This window comes from Phycodurus eques, chromosome 2, assembly GCF_024500275.1.
Source record: "Phycodurus eques isolate BA_2022a chromosome 2, UOR_Pequ_1.1, whole genome shotgun sequence".
Classification (NCBI taxonomy): Eukaryota; Metazoa; Chordata; class Actinopteri; order Syngnathiformes; family Syngnathidae; genus Phycodurus; species Phycodurus eques.
Window position 1 is genome coordinate 21,816,031 of NC_084526.1, and position 18,055 is coordinate 21,834,085.

At 40.1% G+C, this 18,055-nt stretch overlaps 1 protein-coding gene across 11 annotated transcripts in view; it reads right to left on the reverse strand.

The window, feature by feature from the left end:
- Window positions 1–8,236: 8,236 nt before the first annotated feature.
- LOC133398128 (A-kinase anchor protein 13) overlaps window positions 8,237–18,055 on the reverse strand; it is a 224,464-nt gene continuing 214,645 nt past the window's right edge. For 10 of the 11 annotated variants that reach the window (XM_061669758.1, XM_061669769.1, XM_061669778.1 and 7 more), the window contains 3 exons: window positions 16,804–16,983; window positions 14,628–14,922; window positions 8,237–10,397 (listed from right to left, as the gene is read on the reverse strand). In XM_061669758.1, coding sequence (XP_061525742.1) covers window positions 10,345–10,397; window positions 14,628–14,922; window positions 16,804–16,983 — 528 coding nt within the window. In that variant the 3' untranslated portion in view covers window positions 8,237–10,344. Of the gene's footprint in view, window positions 10,398–14,627; window positions 14,923–16,803; window positions 16,984–18,055 lie in introns of those variants that run through there. The other variant, XR_009767767.1, reaches the window with a different exon arrangement.

Sequence of the window (18,055 nt, forward strand, 5' to 3'; positions counted from 1 at the left end):
GTTGCGTCTGTCACTCTTTTTTTCTCATCCACCTTGCTCTTGTCCCTTTTGGAAGTAGTAGTATCTAAGTAAGTAAGTATCTAATTCCAGAAAATTACCTGATGGATTGAATCCGAACTTGCTAGAATATTGTTCAAACCATCACGTAATCAACCCGTAGTTCCACTAGTTATTGCAGCACAGACGGGGATCCCGCAATGCTGATTTCAGGGTTTGGTCACATGATATTCGCATGCAAAAACAAGCACACTTGTGATGTTAATTTCAGTCGACAGATATTGCCTGACATGGCTGCCCTCTGGGATAGGTGAAAATTGATGAACATGAAAGACTGTAGGACTGTAGGACTAGAGTGAAACAGCACCTACCCAAACAGAGCGCTGGCATCGCTAGTGATCTGTCGGACTTAAAAACCAAGGCTCAAAAAAGGTCAACGCTATCACGAGTCACATAGATTTTTATTGTCGCTAAATGGACAAAACTTTGCGGCGGCTCTTTCAAAGGGTCTGCTCGTTAATGTCTGTAGCAGCAAACAGCTTGCTCCCAATAAATCCAGTGTTCTCGCCGACTGATTAAAGCCATTTGTAACTGTATCGTGGCTGTCACCTGTGGCGTGCACTTTGGAAGTAAGGCAGATCCATCTTGGTAAAAGGTACTGCGTGTTGTCCACAGACAAATACACAAACAGGTCCCCCCTTCATCTAACATGAGTGCAAACATGACCAAATGGAAGATGACAAACAGCAAGCACAATGCCTGGCAGAACCGTGGAGTTGTATGTCACAATCGTGCGAGTACTTAGGCAAATGTCATTTTCTTTCCTGGAGGAGACGAGTGGAGTGCACTGGAGTCAAGGATTCTGGAAATTACTTGAAACTACAGTATATTTTTGTGTGTGTTTTAATAGCAACAAACCCGTTGGCCTGGCTCGTATACAAAAAAAAGTTTAAAAAAAAAAAAAAAAAAAAGCAAATGTATTTATATGGCGCATTTCATACACAAGGTAACTCAATGTGCTTTCCATGATTAAACGCATTTAAAAACAGGAAAAAACCCCGCTTATAAACATTTAAAACAAAGACAAAAATAAAAGTACAACTAAAACAGCGTACACTGCAAGAAATATCATTTAAAAGTGGATATGCTCTGAAAAGCATAAGAAAAAAAGAAGAGTTTTTAATCTGGATTTAAAAACATTCACACTTGGCGCTGACATCATTTCTGGTGGCAACCTATTCCATTTCCATAATGATCAAATGCTGCTTCACCATGTTTGCTTTGGATTCTGTGCTCCACTATTTGGCCTGAGTCTGTTGATCTCAGAGCCCTACTGGGTTTATATCCCATTAGCATTTCTTTCATGTATTCAGGAACTAAACAATTTAGTGATTTATAGACCAGTAGCAGAACTTTAAAATCTATTCTAAAGCTGACTGGAAGCCAGTGTAGAGAATTTAGAATTGGAGTAATATGCTCTGACCTCCCGCGACCCGAGTGAGGAGAAGCGGCTCGGAAAATGGATGGATGGATGGATGGATGGAGGCTCTGACCTCTTTGTTCTGGTCAGAACCTGAGCTGCAGCATTCTGAATGGGCTGCAGCTGTTCAATGCTCTTTTGGGGGAGTCCAGGTAGAAGACCATTACAATAGTCAAGTCTACGTGAGATAAAAGCATGGATGAGCTTCTCCTGGTCTACTTGGCACATCCATGCCTTCACTCTGGATATGTTCTTCAGAAGGTCGAAGGCAGTTTTCGTAACTGATTTGATATGACTGTTGAAAGTCAGGTCGGAATCTATCACTACACCAAGGTTTCTGACTTGGTCTTTGGTTTTTAAAGAGAGTAACTCCAGGTATTTACTAACAGCAATCCTCTATTCTTTATTGCCTAAAACAATTATCTCAGTTTTGTTGTGGTTTAATTGAAGAACATTTTGGCTCATCCAGTTATTTTCTTTGGAAATTCAGCTGGCAGCCTGGATGAATATACAGACACTGTCAAAGCCTATTCAGTTTCTGTGAAGGGATGTGTGTACCAAAAAAGTCATTTCGCACGTTCAATAACAACAGTACAAAGTACAATTAAAACAGCGTATTCCATTTGTGCGCAGCATAATAGCTAAATGCTGCTTCACCATGTTCGCTTTGGACTTTCAACATATCCTCTCTTTTCCTTCACTCAGGTGACACGTCCCCTCCTGTGTGGGGTTGTGAGTTGTGAGTAGTGGGCGAACAATCCAATGCTTGGTGAATTCTGCTTCACGATTATAGTAAGATCCCCCCACATCGAATGAAATGACTGTGAGGTCGCTACAAATGCTTGGCCCAGCCGTTGAGAAATCGCCATTCGCCAATGGCCAATCAGAGCAAAACTCATTTACACGTTGCATATTATTAAGAAATCCAGCCATCTCAACTGCCAAGCATAAAAGACCAACGAGAATAGCCTGAAAAATGACGTTCTGGGCTTTTTAAACCTAAATTATCTTGCAAACTTGATAAAAGGACATCAAAGATTAGCAAAATACATTTTTAAAAAAGATAATGGGATGTGACCTCTAAACTACCTTAATCTGGCTATCGAGTTAGCAGCAAGGCGCTAACGTAGCAGTTTATGACTGCAATCAGAGCTCCTTCTTGTCAAGCAGCATAAGTTGGGAGTCCTACTATGCCAACAGCCAAAATGATGTTTCAAACCAAAATGGTTAAATTCTTGTGTCTTCTCAGGGATTGGTTTTTAAAACTTTTTTGTGGGTCTCCTCATGGTAGACAAGTACCAAATTTCATGTTGGCAAGTGAAAAATTACGAGACGCTAGCAAGTCAATTTTGGGTGCTTCCAACCAAAATGTCCAACCTCCTGTGTCTTTTCAGGCATCAGTTTTGGAGACTTTTTGAAGAATTTACTCAGGATAGACTTTTTAGATTTAGACTTTTTAGACCAAATTTCATGGTGCTCACTGAAATTTGCTTTGAGCACTGAATTTAGGTTTTAAAAAATCGAAGTCAGTACACGGGTACAGTCAATTTTGTGGGCTCCAAACTAAAATGGCCGATCTGTGTCTTTTCACGCATGGATTATTTAGACTTTTTCTGTAAGTCTACTCATGATAGACATGCCTACTAAATTTCATGTTGTTAAATAGGCTAAAGGGACTTAGTTCTCCTCAAAATTCAGAGAGGTGCTACCAAGTCCGTTGGCAGGATTCAAACCAAAACACATGGGTTCTTGTCCGTGTTTGTGTGTCCAAGTTTCATGTTGCAAACTGAAACAGGCTTTGGCCGCGAAATTTTCAAATCATTCCAAGGGGGTTCTAGCCTGTCAATGTTGGGGTCCCTTAAAGCAAAAAGGCAGACTTCCTGTGCATTTCCTATAAAGCCAGTGGACGGACAAAAAAACAAATAAACAAACAAACAAACAAAAACATAGAAACCGATTAAAAGAAAAACACATAACAGCACTAAACATGGCTTAGCAAAAGATGAAGACACACACCTCCAGGCATGCCACAATCTCCCTCCTAACTAACTCAGGGCAAGAACATAATTTATTGCAGTAATTATACGGTAGTTAACTTCTTTTTACACACACACACACTTCCGTCATAAGCCATAAAGTAGTTTTATTTCTATTTGCATATTTCCCGGGGGGGGGAAAGGTTAGCCCTTGGCTTAGAGGTTTCACTGTACTTACATCACGCATACTGTATATCAAGCCCACTATGACTGCATTTGAGGTGTGACAAGAGGTGTGACCCTTCCCTTCGCTCCAAGTCTGATGATCAGAGAAAAAAAAAAGAAAAAAAAAGCTCGCCACGCTCTTGAGAATCTTTTTTAGGTCTACTCATGATAAAAATGCCGACAAAATTTTATGTTGCCAGGTGAAACTGGCTTCGGGGACTGCAGTTTCAAAGACTACTGAGAGGTTGTACGGAGTCAATTTTTAGGGGCTTTCAACCAAAATGGCCACACCTTCTGTGTCTTTTCAGGTATGGCTTCCGAATACTTTTTTTTGCGCGTCCGCACATGTTAGACAAGCCCACAAAATGTCATGTAGCTAAGTGAAACTATTTGGGGGCTGAATTTCTTAAAGACTTGTTTAAAGGTGCTACTGAGTCCATTTTGAGGGACATCAAATAAAAACGGCATATTTCCTTTGTATTTTTGGCTGTGGCTTCTTGAGACTTTTTGCCCACCAAATTTCATGGTGCTCGCAGAAAATTGCTTAGAGGGCTGAATTTAAGTTTTAAAAATCGTTAATTAAGTTAATTATTAACCCATAATAGACACACCTAACACCTTTTATGTTGCTCAGTGAAATTCGATTTGGGAGATGAATTCTCAAAATATTCTGAGAGGCGCAACTGAGTCAAATTGGGGCATTTGAACCAAAATAACAGACCTGTCTCTTTACAGGCAAGGCTTCTTGAGACTTTTTTATGGGTCTACTCGTGATAGACACGGCTACCAACTTGTATGCTCTTAAGTGAAAATGGCTACGGGGGATGAATTTTCAAAAATTCAGAGTGGGTGCTTCCATGCTGGAAGATTTAAACCAAAATGGCAAACTACTGTCTTTTTGGTAATGCTGTTTGGAGACTTTCGTAGGTCTACTTATGATAGACAGGTCTACAAAATTTCCTGTTGCTCAGTAAAACTGGCTTCGATGACTGAATTTTCAAAAATAACAGAGGCGCTACCAAGTCAATTTTGGGGGGCTTCAAAATAAAATGGAAGACCTCCTGGGACTTTTTCTGTGGGTCTATTCTGGATAGACATGCACACCAAATTTCATGTTGCCGTGTGAAGTTGGTTTTGGAGGCTGAATTGACAAATAATTAGTTAATTTGTTTTTTTTTTGTGAATGTAAAAGCCCACAAAATTGTTTTATTTTGCCCACGAATAATAAAAATGCAAAAACAAAAAAAACAAAAAAAGTCTTGAGTAACAGCGGGATGAAATGTATCAGTCTACGATGCGTGGAAAAAATGCAACAAACGCCCGACGGCTAAAATGATTGGCCCTTTAATTAATTGCATTATCATCAGCAAACACTCTCACCGCCACCAAAAAGCCTCCTGAGAGAAGTCAGATATCATTTGATGTGTGCCACTCTGCTTTGCTCACTGCAGCAAACTCAACAGGCCACACTGCCACAGTGCCCCCTCCTGGTGGACGCAGTCATCGCAGCCATGACAGAGAAGGGAGGGCATATGTGGCCTGGATGTGCTTGCTGCACTTTTGCATGCTCAATTTCAGGGCTTTGCTTGACGAGGGGGGAGGGGGGTGGGGGTGCTTTACGCCAAAGATTACTGAATTCAAATTCAAAACAGGAGATGCTAGCGTCAAAAAGGGTTGGAATGGTTCAACAAATGGGCTGTTAGGGGTTTAGGAAGCACACTTTTATGACCTGAAGCTGACATTATGACGCTCTTTATAGACAAAGACATTAAGTCACTTAACAGTCAGTGAAAAATGATACACATAGTGATTAAATGTAGTAAGTATATTCTATTTGGAAAAAATAGGAGAAATGCCACAATAATTTTACGGGTTCACATTTTTCATTTATTTCAATCATCCCATAATGATTAAAAAATGAGTAAGGAACATCAGTTCTTTTTATGTATTCGCGCCACGTAAATTAATGTGTATTATATATTAAAATACAATTATAATGAATGTCAAATTTTCTCAGGGCAATCTATAATATCTGGGCCATGTGGGTGAAGCCGGACAGAGCGCATGCTGACCTGGCCTACCATTCACCCTTCACACAAACACGACTGTGACTTGGAGCCATTGTTGTGCAATCACATCGACACACTGACAACTGCTTACACAAAGCAGACAACATGTCCTCCATTTTTCTGAAGAAATTCTTGAAACAGACGCATAGTTGCTCCTGTGAGGTAAATACACAAACTCCAAGGAGTATATCAAGTAAGTCTGTTCACCTTTAATCAGTAAAACATTTATTAATGTCTAACGAGCTGATTGGAAGGAGTCCATCACAGCCTTGAGGCCATCTGATCTGTAATCATGACATTGTCTCCCTCCAAACCTACCACAAACGTTAGCATAACATGGAGCGGCTAACCACAGCCAATCCAAAAAACTTAACACATACATGCTCACTTCTTCATTGACACGCTTTTTTCTTTGAAATGTGATGCTAACCACAGAACAGAACGGTTAGGAGGGAAACCGTATCTGTCCTTGCCGCTCACTACAATATGCCATAACTGGCTTCGGGGGCTGAATTTCCCCAAAATTCTGAGTACCACAGAGTAAATTTCTGGCAGATTCAAAACAAAATGCTCAACTTTTCGGGTATGGGTGCTTGACTTTTTTGTGGGTCTGCTTGTGGTAGGACACGCCTACCAAATTCCATACTGCAAAGTGAAACCACAACCCCAATTCCAGTGAAGTTTGGACATTGTGTTAAACATAAATAAAAACAGAATACAATGATTTGCAAATCAAGTTCGTCCTATATTTAATTGAATACACGATAAAGACCAGATATTTAATGTTCAAACTGGTAAACTTGATTGCTTTTAGCAAATAATCAGTAACTTAGAATTTTATGGCTGCAACACGTTCCAAAAAAGCTGGGGCAGGGTCATGTTTACCACTGCGTTACATCACCTTTTCTTTTAACAACATTCAATAAACGTTTGGGAACTGAGGACACAAATTGTTGAAGCTTTGTAGGTGGAATTCTTTCCCATTCTTGCTTGATGTACAACTTCGGCCGTTCAACAGTCCAGGGTCTCCGTTGTTGTATTTTACGCTTCATAATGCGACACACATTTTCAGTGGGAGACAGGTCTGGACTGCAGACAGGCCAGTCTCGTACCCGCACTCTTTTACTACGAAGCCACACGTGCAGAATGTGGTTTAGCATTGTCTTGCTTAAATAAGCAGGGGCGTCCATGAAAAAGATGTTGCTTGGGTGGCAGCATATGTTTCTCCAAAACCTGTATGTACCGTTCAGCATTAATGGTGCCTTCACAGATGTGTAAGTTACCCAAGCCATTGGCACTAACACAGCCCCATACAATCACAGATGCTGTATTTACTGACATTGGTTTTCTGAAGTGTTCCTGAGCCCATGTGGTGATATCCTTTACATATTGATGTCGGTTTTTGATGCAGTCCTGCCTGAGGGATCGAAGGTCACAGGCATTCAATGCTGATTTTCGGCCTTGCTTCTTACATGCAGTGATTTCTCCAGATTTTCTGAACCTTTTTATATTATGGAGCGTAGATGATGAAATCCCTAAATTCCTTGCTATTGTACGTTGAGGAACATTGTCCTTAAACTGTAGGACTATTTTCTCACGCACTTGTTCCCAAAGAGGTGAACATCGCCCCATCTTTGCTTGTGAATGACTGAGCAATTCAGAGAAGCTCCTTTTATACCCAATCACTGCACCCACCTGTTCCCAATTAGCCTGCTCACCTGTGGGATATTCCCAACAGGTTTTTGATGCGCATTCCTCAACTTTCTCAGTCTTTTTTGCCACCTGTCCCAGCTTTTTTTGGAACGTGTTGTAGCCATAAAATTCTAAGTTAATGATTATTTGCTAAAAGCAATCAGGTTTACCAGTTTGAACATTAAATATCTTGTCTTTATCGTGTATTCAATTAAATATAGGTTGAACATGATTTGCACATCCATGTATTCTGTTTTTATTTAGTTTTACCACAATGTCCCAACTTCATTGGAATTGGGGTTGTAGCTTCAGGGGCTGAATTTTCCCAAAATTCAGAGGCGCTACCGAGTCAATTTTTCTAGGGCTCCAAAACAAAATCGCTGACTTACTGTGTCTTTTCAGGCACAGCTTCTATGACTTTTTTGTTAAATCTACTCATGATAGACCGACCTCAGTTTTATGTTGCTTAGTGAAACTGGCTTCTGTGTTGCCTTCATGGGCTGTCTGAAATCCGAGTTTTCCACGCACAACTCATCTGTCTGGATCATAGAAAAATACTTTTTAAATGAAAATAACACAGTATGTAACTTTGCAATGTTGGCAAAATGTGGCACAAGATATGCCGCGTTCAAGTAAACTTGGAATTTTAAAATTTCAACCAAAAGCAAAAACATCATAATTTTTTTTTTATTAGGTGAGACATCACTTTACATTGTTTACTGTCCCCAAAAGGGGAGAGCATAAAAGATAAATAAAACATCCTTATGTAAATATTGTAATAATCACAAAACCAACAATTTGTTTTACATTTGTTTTATACATAAATCATATTTACATTTGCATTCTTTTACTTTTACACAGACTGCATTCTTTTACTTTTCACATAGACTGAAACAAGCAAGCTCTTCTATCTTTTAGTGCATTTCATTTTGTTACAAACAAACAAACAAACAAACAAAAAGGCTGCGGCGTCTTGATTGACTGATTGTCCCTTACAGGAAGTAGATGAGCTCGCTGTCCTTCCACAATAAAGCTGCTGCTGCCGATTGCTCATGGTTACTTACGCATTAAGGTTGAATCATTAGCTCATAAACAATAATATTTCATAGCCCACAGTGCCCCTCGGTGCCCCGGAGAGTTCCATTACTGTTTGAAAAAAATATTAGCCATGACGCACTCCAATTTACCTGTCCTGCAGGAAGCCAATGAATCAACTAAAAATATAATTTAAATCCAGTTAGTTGCATCGGCCGATGCATCACCAAATGTTGTGATTTTTAGATTTTTTTCCAGAGAATTCATGTTTTTTTTGTGTATAAAGACAGTGGGAGGAAGGCAAAAGTATGCTCGTGTGGTCCGAAATGTTTTTTAGCATAAAAAGCCACAAAACTTGGCGGTATATGCTTTTCATCGGACGTTTGACGCTAATAAAATTATAAGCGGGTTAGCGGCGCAGAGGCGGCATGCATTCGTGAATGTTGTGATTTTTTTTTTTTTTTTAAATTGGAAAAATGTTTTAAAATTTGATGGAATGAGCTTTTGGCACGTTCGATGCAAATAAAACAGGCTTGAAATTAAAAGCATGTTAGCATTGTCATCCATGTATCACCAAATTGTGATTAAAATTTATTTTCAGAAGACTTAGTGGTGTTTTATGCAAATAAAAACATTTATGCTCAAAAGTGTGTTAGCGATGTGCTTTTAATTGGCAAATTAGACCATGCTTAAAATAAAATAAAAACATTTATTCTAATTTAGTGATTTTTATGATTGTAAGACATTTATCAGAAAAACTAATGTTTTTTTTCCAAGAAAAGAAATCCAAATTTGGCAGTAGGTGCTTTATTGTCCCACAATGACGTATGTGAATAAAAGGTGTATCTCCTAATTTTGTGATTTGCTATATGTTTTTTATACAGACGACAATGTACAACACAAACAAAACAGGTATCTCTGACATTTCAGATTTTTGAATTATGACGTAAAAAAAATTTTTTTTTTTTTTGTAATACAAAATAATTTTCCAAAATTAGTCTTTGTGCTTCTCTATGGACAACTACATTTGACGTGGACAAAACAAGTAGCTGAATTTTGTGATTAAAAAAAAAAAAAAAAAAGCTTTTTGTCGGACAACAAAATGTGTATCTTGGAATTTTGTCATTTAATTTTGATTGGAAAAAACTTTTTTTTTGTATAACCCCCTCCCACACAGAAAATTTGGCAGTACTGCAGATGCTTTTTGTCGGATAAAATTAAACCTTAATAAAACAAGGTATCTCAGAATTTTCAGGTTTTTGTCAGAAAAACAGTTGTCCGTTGTCACTTAAACAACAGCGATGGTCTTGTTGTGATAGCCTCAATTGGTAGCAGAAAAACAAAACAAAATGGCGCACAAGGTGATTAGCAGCGTGGACGATTACGTTGAAAATGATCACTTTACTTTTCGGCTAATTGAATTTTTTTTTCAAAATCCATCCTATGTGATGAATGCAAACGGCCAACGACGAAAACTTTAGCCACGGTTCGACTGATTTACGGGAACTTGCACCGGGTTTTTCAAAGTAAAACGATGTGGAGTCTGTTTTATTTTATTTTGGAAAGGCTCCCAATGCACTTCCAGACGTGGCGTTTTAAAGGGAAATTGCTTTCTCTTCTCATGTTGTGGTGCCATATGGAAGCTTGTTGACATTCCCGTCTGCTTGCCGAGCACCACCACCACTGTGTGTGTGTTGACGAGACAGGAGGAGGAATAAATTGAATAGTCGTCGTCAAAGTCACGGTGGCCATTTTGTGGTTCTTTGCTCAAATGCTGCAAGTTTGGAGCTACTGGACGAACAAAAGCACTTCCTGCGTTGCAACAGGGCGGGTCGGCTAGCTAGAAAGTCTCGTTGAGCGAGGATGAGAGTCAGCAGAAGAAGATCTCTCCATCCAGCGGAGCCTCGGGAAGGCGCTGGGAGTCTGCAAATGAGAAGGTTAAAATGTTACTTTTGATGCTCTATGGGTAAACTTGAATCTACAACAATTACCAAGATGGCGTCTACCGGTGTGGACGCCTCGGTTACGCGCTCTCTAGTATTGTTTTTGTGTTTTTCGTTCGTCTTTGGAGACATTACACGACTCACTTACACAAGGGGGTCAATTGCTAACCATCAAGGAGGCTACTCCGGACTTTCTTTCACCAACTTTCACAAATCCGCTCAGTTTTTGTCCCTGAGTTACTCACCGGAGCAGAGACCGCGGTCTTTGGCGCATGGAGACGGAGGCGGCGTCACAGAGGGAAGCGAGCAGGCATCCAAGTGAAGCTCCGCAAGAGCGGATACAGATTGGCGTTTCCGTCCACCTCGCGAATCTAAGCTCCCTACCCAACAAAATGGACGAGCGTCATCTTCTGATCAAGACCAGTAAAGACTTTGGACATTCTGCCGCCATGTGCTTTATGGAGATATTGGCTTTGTGAGGCTGTACCCGATGGCGGCGTCATGCTTCCATCTTCACCGTGCAGACCGCGACATGGAATCATCGGGGACAACAAAAGGCGGCGGGATATACTTCTATATCAACAAAAAATGGTGTACGGACGTCACGGAGCTCAGCACACACTGCAGCCCGCAATTAGAGTCGCAGTTTTTGAACTGCAAGCCATTCTACTCGCCTCGTGAGTTTGCATCATTCATTCTCGCTGGTGTCGACATTCCGCCTCAAGCTAACACGAACGCCGCAATGCTAACGCTCGCTGAACAAGTAAACGAAATTGAAAAAAAAACACCCGGAGCCACCCCTCATTATTCTCGGGGACTGTAACAAAGCAAAACTCAACCACAAACTCCCTAAATACAAGCAGCACATCGACTGTTGCACCAGGGAAAATAACATTTTAGACCACTGCTATACTACGCTAAATAACACATACCGTGCCAAACCTTGTGCAGCACTGGGCTCATCTGATCACTGCTTAATTCACTTAATACCGACAAGAACTTAAATGCGTGAAGCCTACAGTGAAAAAAATGAAAAAGTGGACCAATGAAGCAAAGATAGAACTTCAAAGCTGTTTAGACTGCACAGACTGGAGTGTCTTTGAAAATTCAGCTGGCAGCCTGAATGAATATACGCACACTGTCACATCCTATATTAGTTTCTGTGAAGAGGTTCGTGTACCAACAAAGTCATTTCGCGCATTCAATAACAACAAGCCATGGTTCACTGCCAAACTTAAGCAACTTCCGAACAAACAGGTCTGTGGATGATGCAGTCAATATATATATATATATATATATTATATTGTTCTACATTACAATGCAAATGTTCAATATATTCTTCTAGTTAATAGTTCTTAAAAATTATGTACTTGGATTATACTCTCATATCATTTCATCAGTGGCATAAAAAAACAATACTATCGTTTGTCGTGATAGATTTTGTGAAAATATAAGGTCCTAAAACATTTTAATAAAAAAACTAACATCGTATATTGAGAGAAAGAGAGAGCAGTGGATAACACAAAAATACAAACAATTTACAAAATAGAGTAACTGTAATAGCCAGAACTGCGATATAGCGTAGGATTACTATGCGTATTCCGTGATAAATTGCAGGGAATCATTGTTCCAGGGCTGGGATTCATAATTTCCAGATATGCATTCTGGGATTCACATAGTTTCAAGTATAAAATGATGTATAGTATCAGATATATAGACTGTATACACTTTTACATATATTTTTTATTTTACCTCTCTCTCTCTACATATACATAATAAAATAAAATGTCTCTCCCACTCGGGTGGTATCTCCTTCAAGCTTGGGTCCTCTACCAGAGGCCTGCGAGTTGGAGGGTTCTGTGCAGGATCATAGCTGTTCCCAGTATTGCGCTCTTCTTGATGGAGATGTCGGATATTGTTCCTGGTATCTGCTGGAGCCATCCTCCCAGCTTTAGGGTTACTGCCGCCAGTGTCCCGATTAGTACAGGCAGCACTATTGCCTTCACCATCCATATTTTCACTTGTTCTTCCTTCAGTCCTTGGTATTTCTCCAACTTTTTGTGTTCCTTTTTTTCGGGATTGGTACATCCATCACAACTGCTGTCTTCTGTTTATCCACCACCACCATGTGAGGCTGGTTGGCCACCACTAGTTTGTCAGTATGGATCTGAAAAGTCCTGTAGGTTCTTGGCCTGGTTGTTCTCAACCACCTTTGGTGGTGTCTGCCATCTTGATTCTGGGATGTCCAGTCTAGATTTGGGACAAATGCTCGTGTACACTATTCCTGCTACCTTGTTATGCCGCTCCATATATGTCTTGCCTGCCAGAATCTTCCCTCCATGCATCGGAAGGAGCGTTCTTGTCTTGATTTCAATGGCTTGCATCTCCACCAGTGGCCAGGGTATTATGCCAGCGTGGTATCTGATTACTGGCAGGGCATAGGTATTAATGGCCTGGATCTTATTTTTGCCATTCAGCTGACTATTCAGGATCTGCCTTATCCTCTTTAGGTATTTTGTTGTGGCTGTCCTTCGCTGAGGCTGTTGTCTAGAAATCATTCGCCCGCAGTTATCTAGCACGAATGACATTCCAATGTCATTGCTGTATATCCTTGTGAGGTGGATCAGGGAGTCGATGTCATTCTCGTTCTTGGCATAGAGCTTGATGACATGCATGTAGAGGAGGTGGCTGATCATTGTTCCACTTCTGAACCGATACACGAAACCACTCTTGGTTATGATCTGACTGAGGGGATTCAGGGCCTATGAAGAACAGCAGCGGGGAGAGAACATCTCCTTGGAATATTACACATTTGATGTTCACCTGTGCAACTGGCTTTGAGTTGGCTTCCAGAGTTGTCTTCCACATCGAGTTATTGATGCATGTTCTTAGGATTCTGTTGATCTTATACCGTTCCAGGCACTCCATGTGTGTGGCAGACCAAAAGCATAGAGAAAAAAAGGATCTGCTTATGATCCAAAACACACAAACTCTTCTGTGAAGCATGGTGAAGGTAATGTCATGGCTTGGGCTTGCATGGCTGCTTCTGGAACGGGCTCACTCGTCTTTATTGCTGATGTAAGTCATGATGGGAGCAGCAGAATGAATTCTGAAGTCTACAAACCCATTTTGTCTGGCAATTTACAGAAAAATTAATCCAAACTAATTAGGAGAAGCTTAATCATTTAGCAAGAGAGTGACCCAAAACACGCTGCCAACACAACAAAGGACTTCATCAGGGGGAAGTTCTTAGACTGGCCGGGTCAATCACCAGGCCCTAACCCAATAGAGCATGCATTTTACCTTCTGAATAGGAGATTGAAGAGAGAAACCCCCAGAAACAAACAAGAACTCAAACAGGCTGCAGTAAAGGCATGGAGATGCATTTCAAATGAAAATTGCAACGGTCTGCTGCAGTCAATGGGTCGCAGGCTTGATGCAGTTATTGCAAGCAAGGGTTATGCCACCAAATATTAAATGTTATTCATTTTAATTTAATAAATTCTGTTCCAATACTTTTGCTCACTTGAAAAGTGGGTGGCTTCAAACAATAGGTGCTCTGTCCTGAGTTGTTCAACATCTAGATGTAAATACCATGAAATAAAAGCTGTAATTCTCAACTTTTGTCGCATATTCATTTTTTGATCTGAAACCCAAACGTCTTTAGCATACAACAAAAACAAAGAAACTGACGTTGCCGTTCCAATACTTTTGGAGTAGACTGTGTAAATGTATTATCTGTCTATATATGTATGAGTATATATTATGTCTATATATGCTGTTCCACCATATGCGTTCAAATATCTGTTTCTTAAAGGTTCTAAAACCATGATTGTCAATGCTAACTGTTAGCATGTCAATCATGTTTACAATTCATTTGGTCCTTGTTTGTTCACATTAAGCTAGCGGACTTTCCTAAGGCAACGCTGTGGTTGTTATGGATACGTGTAATTTTCTTAATTTTATGCTTGTTTGACCATAAACGTCAACTGGAAGTGGCATTAAACAGCTAGAAACCTCTACTTTTTGATTAAATGTTCACCATTTGTTAAAGTGGTGCTGATTGTGAAGAGAGTTGAACTGCGTTTATGCCACCAAAGTGCTCGTATCTCAAGTCTGCACTCGCATGTCAAAGAAAAAATTCTGCCGAATGACGGCTCGCATCTCGAAAAACTGCCCCGAGCGTAGGTAAAAATTAGTTAATGTGTACCTGGTGCCTGTCCTTTCACCTTCTTCTTGCGCTTGTCTTTGCCTTCCTTGCCGCGATGCTTGGCCAGCTGCAGCAGGCTCTTGGAAAGCTGCTTGTTGGCCTCACCCCCCTTCAGGAGGCTCGCTGACGACGAAGATGAAGAGGATGTGAACGGGTTGAGACCACGAGTCTTAGCTTTGCAGCGCTGTGACGATGAAGACGAGGAGGATGACGACGACACATCTACGGGGTCCAGATCCAGAGACTGGCAGCTGCCCGCCAACTGGGACTCTTCTGAGGCCGTGGAGGGACTCCTCTGCAAGTCAACCAGGGAATTCCTTCAAATTAATTGTCTAAACACCTGACTTTGTTAATTATTTCTAGTAATTCAAGTTGATTTATAGCATGCAAGGTGGCGGTTATAAGCAATAACTGGTGAGAGGGGAGATCACGTTGATTGAGCATGACCTAGGCCCTTTGCCTTTATTTTAACTATGTATTATTTCTATTCATTCTGTTTATTTCTATTGTGCACCACTGACAGTAATAGGAGCAAGGGTGTTACAGATACATACAGACCCGTTTAAAAAAATTTGAATATCATTGAAACGTTATATATTATTTATTTATTTACATAATTCCTTTCAAAAAGTTTAACTTTCATAGATTATAGATCCATGGCCCATCATTTAAAGCATTTCAAGTATTTATTTTTACATAATTTGGGCTTCCAGCTCATAAAACCCACAAAATCAGTTTTTCGAAAAATTAGAATACTGTGACGAAATCAGCCGAAACTTTGCAGGCCATAAATGTTTTAAACTGAGTGTCACACACTAATCGTCTACCAAACTCAAAGCACCTGCACAGGTTACCCCAGATGTCATTAAATTGCTTCAATTTGGTTCAATTGTCTCAGTTGGGTTCAATATGGGGAAGACTGCAGACTGGACAACTGGCCAGAAGACCATCATTGATACTCTCCATAGGATGGGTAAGCCACACAAGTTCATAGCTAAGGAGGCTGGGCTGTTCACAGAGTGCTGTGTCCAAGCATATCAATGGAAAGTCTAGTGGAAGGATCAAATGTGTGAGGAGAAGCAGCACCAGAAAAAGAGATGACCGTGGGCTTCAGTGGATTATCAAACAGCGAAGATTCAAGAATCTAGCATAGATCCAGAATGAGTGGAATGAGGTGGGAGTCACAGGTTCAAAAACCCCCATATTCAGACGAGGAAGACGGACGGGTGAAGAACAGAACCCAAACTGCCTGAGGTCCACTGTGAAATATCCACAGTCAGTCATGATTTGGATTGTAATGTCCAGTGCAGGTGTTGGGAAACTACGCTTTCTTAAATCCAAGGTCATCGCAACAGTGCACCAGAATGTTTTAGAGGACTTGATGATTCCTTCTGCTGAGGATCTATATGGAGATGCAGATTTAATTTTCCAGCAGGACCTGGCCCCTGCCCATGCCGCCAGAAGCACCGAAACCTGGTTTGATGCCCATGCCATCACAGTGCTTGACTGGCTGGCCAACTTGTCAGATCTAAACCCCATTGAGAATTTATGGGTATTATCAAGAGGAAAACGCAGGGCACCAGACCCAAAAACAAAGAAGAACTGACAGCAAGCATCAAGGAAATCTGGGCTTCCATAACTCAATGCCACGGTGCATCGAGGCCGTGATTCCCAACCAAGTTTTGAAGATTAGCATATCGTTTTGAAAGTACCATATTTTGATTGATTTAATGCGACCCTAATTTCTTTCTTTTTTTTCTACAAAAACTGAGAAGTAAATGGTGATTACTTCACAGTATTCAAAGTTTTGGAATTCCTGTTTTCATGGGTTTTATGAGCTGTAAAGCCAAATTATGTAAAAATAAACAAATAAATACTTCAACTTGTTCAAATTGTGCGCCCTGAATCTATAATCAATGAAAGTTAACTTTTTGAATGGAATTATGGAAATAAATAAACTTTTCCATGATATTCTATTTTTTTTGGAAAGGGTCTGTATGTTCCTGCGCATGGCCAAGCACACCGTGGATATTTTTGACTGTATTTATTTATTGTATTATATCGTGATTATGTTTATTTCTATCATGCAAGGTGACGGTGAACATGAATAACTGGCACACTTGACACGTGGCAAGGGTCGACTTTGTCTTGTTCAAAGTGACTTTGCGTTGTTCACCTCAGTGCGTCGCAGCTCGTCCATCTTGTCGAGCTGTCTGTGCAGGGCCTCCCTGTCCTTGTCCAACTTCCTCTGGGCTTCTCTCAGCCTCTCCAGGTCCCTCTGGTAGTCCTCCTTCCGACGAGCCAGCTCCCGCCTCTCGTCCTCTAGCACTCGCTGCTGTTTGGACAGATCCTCCTCCTGCAGTGATGACAGCTTGATTTATTGACATTTTGCAGCATTAAGTTATGAACTACATGAATGTGTTGTCTCAGACCTTCATAGAAATAACTAAAGTAGATTTTCTGTAATCTTGCCCAAACAAACATTTGTCAGTCTGTTCGTGAGAACAGCATTTGGTTGGTTTAAATTCTTCTTTAATGTTTCAGAATGACTGTGAAAATTATCACTTATTAATTTTAATACTTTATTAATACATTTTTAAATATTTATTTTTTTAAAGTGATAAAATATGTTTGAATTAAATACAGTGATTTGTTATACAGTATTTACATTAAATTATTTTAAAATACAATGTATATTTGTAAAACATTCAAATGTTATACAGAAACAATGTATGCAATTTGGAAATAGGAAATGGTTAAATGCAACTAATCTTTAATTATTAAAAAAATCTATTAATTTTTTTAAAAGTATGCATTTTGAAGTGGGGGACTAAGAAACGTTCATATTTTTTTGTTATTCATAAAAAGTAATTATGTATATTGTATCGAAGAAATGTTTACAATTATTGCAATTAAAGTATGTGTTAAAATAAGAATTATGAGAACAATTTACAGATTCTGTATGGTGCAAACAATTACATGACATTAAATACAATTCTTAATTAAATATATTAATGACTAATAATTATTAAGTATGTGTTTTTAGTTTGGAATTACAGGTACATGTACAGGCCTGTCCGCAAGTTTGCCAATGAACACCTGAATGATTCAGAGAATGATTGGGAGAAGGTGATGTGGTCAGATGAGAAAAAAATCGAGCCGTTGGGAATCAATTTAACTCGCTGTGCTTGGAGAATGAGGAATTCAGACTATGACCCAAGAACACCATGCACACTGTCAAGCATCATTGAAGTGGAAGCATTATGCTTTGGGGGTGACTCTCTGCAAAGGGGTCAGGTCATCGTCACCACATCGAAGGAAATATGGATGGAGCCTTGTACCGTGCCTCCACGCATGGCTTGGCGTCTGGTACCAGTCCTCGAGAGGGGTTGGACTCTTTTGCACTCTGGAGTTGCCCATGGTGAGAG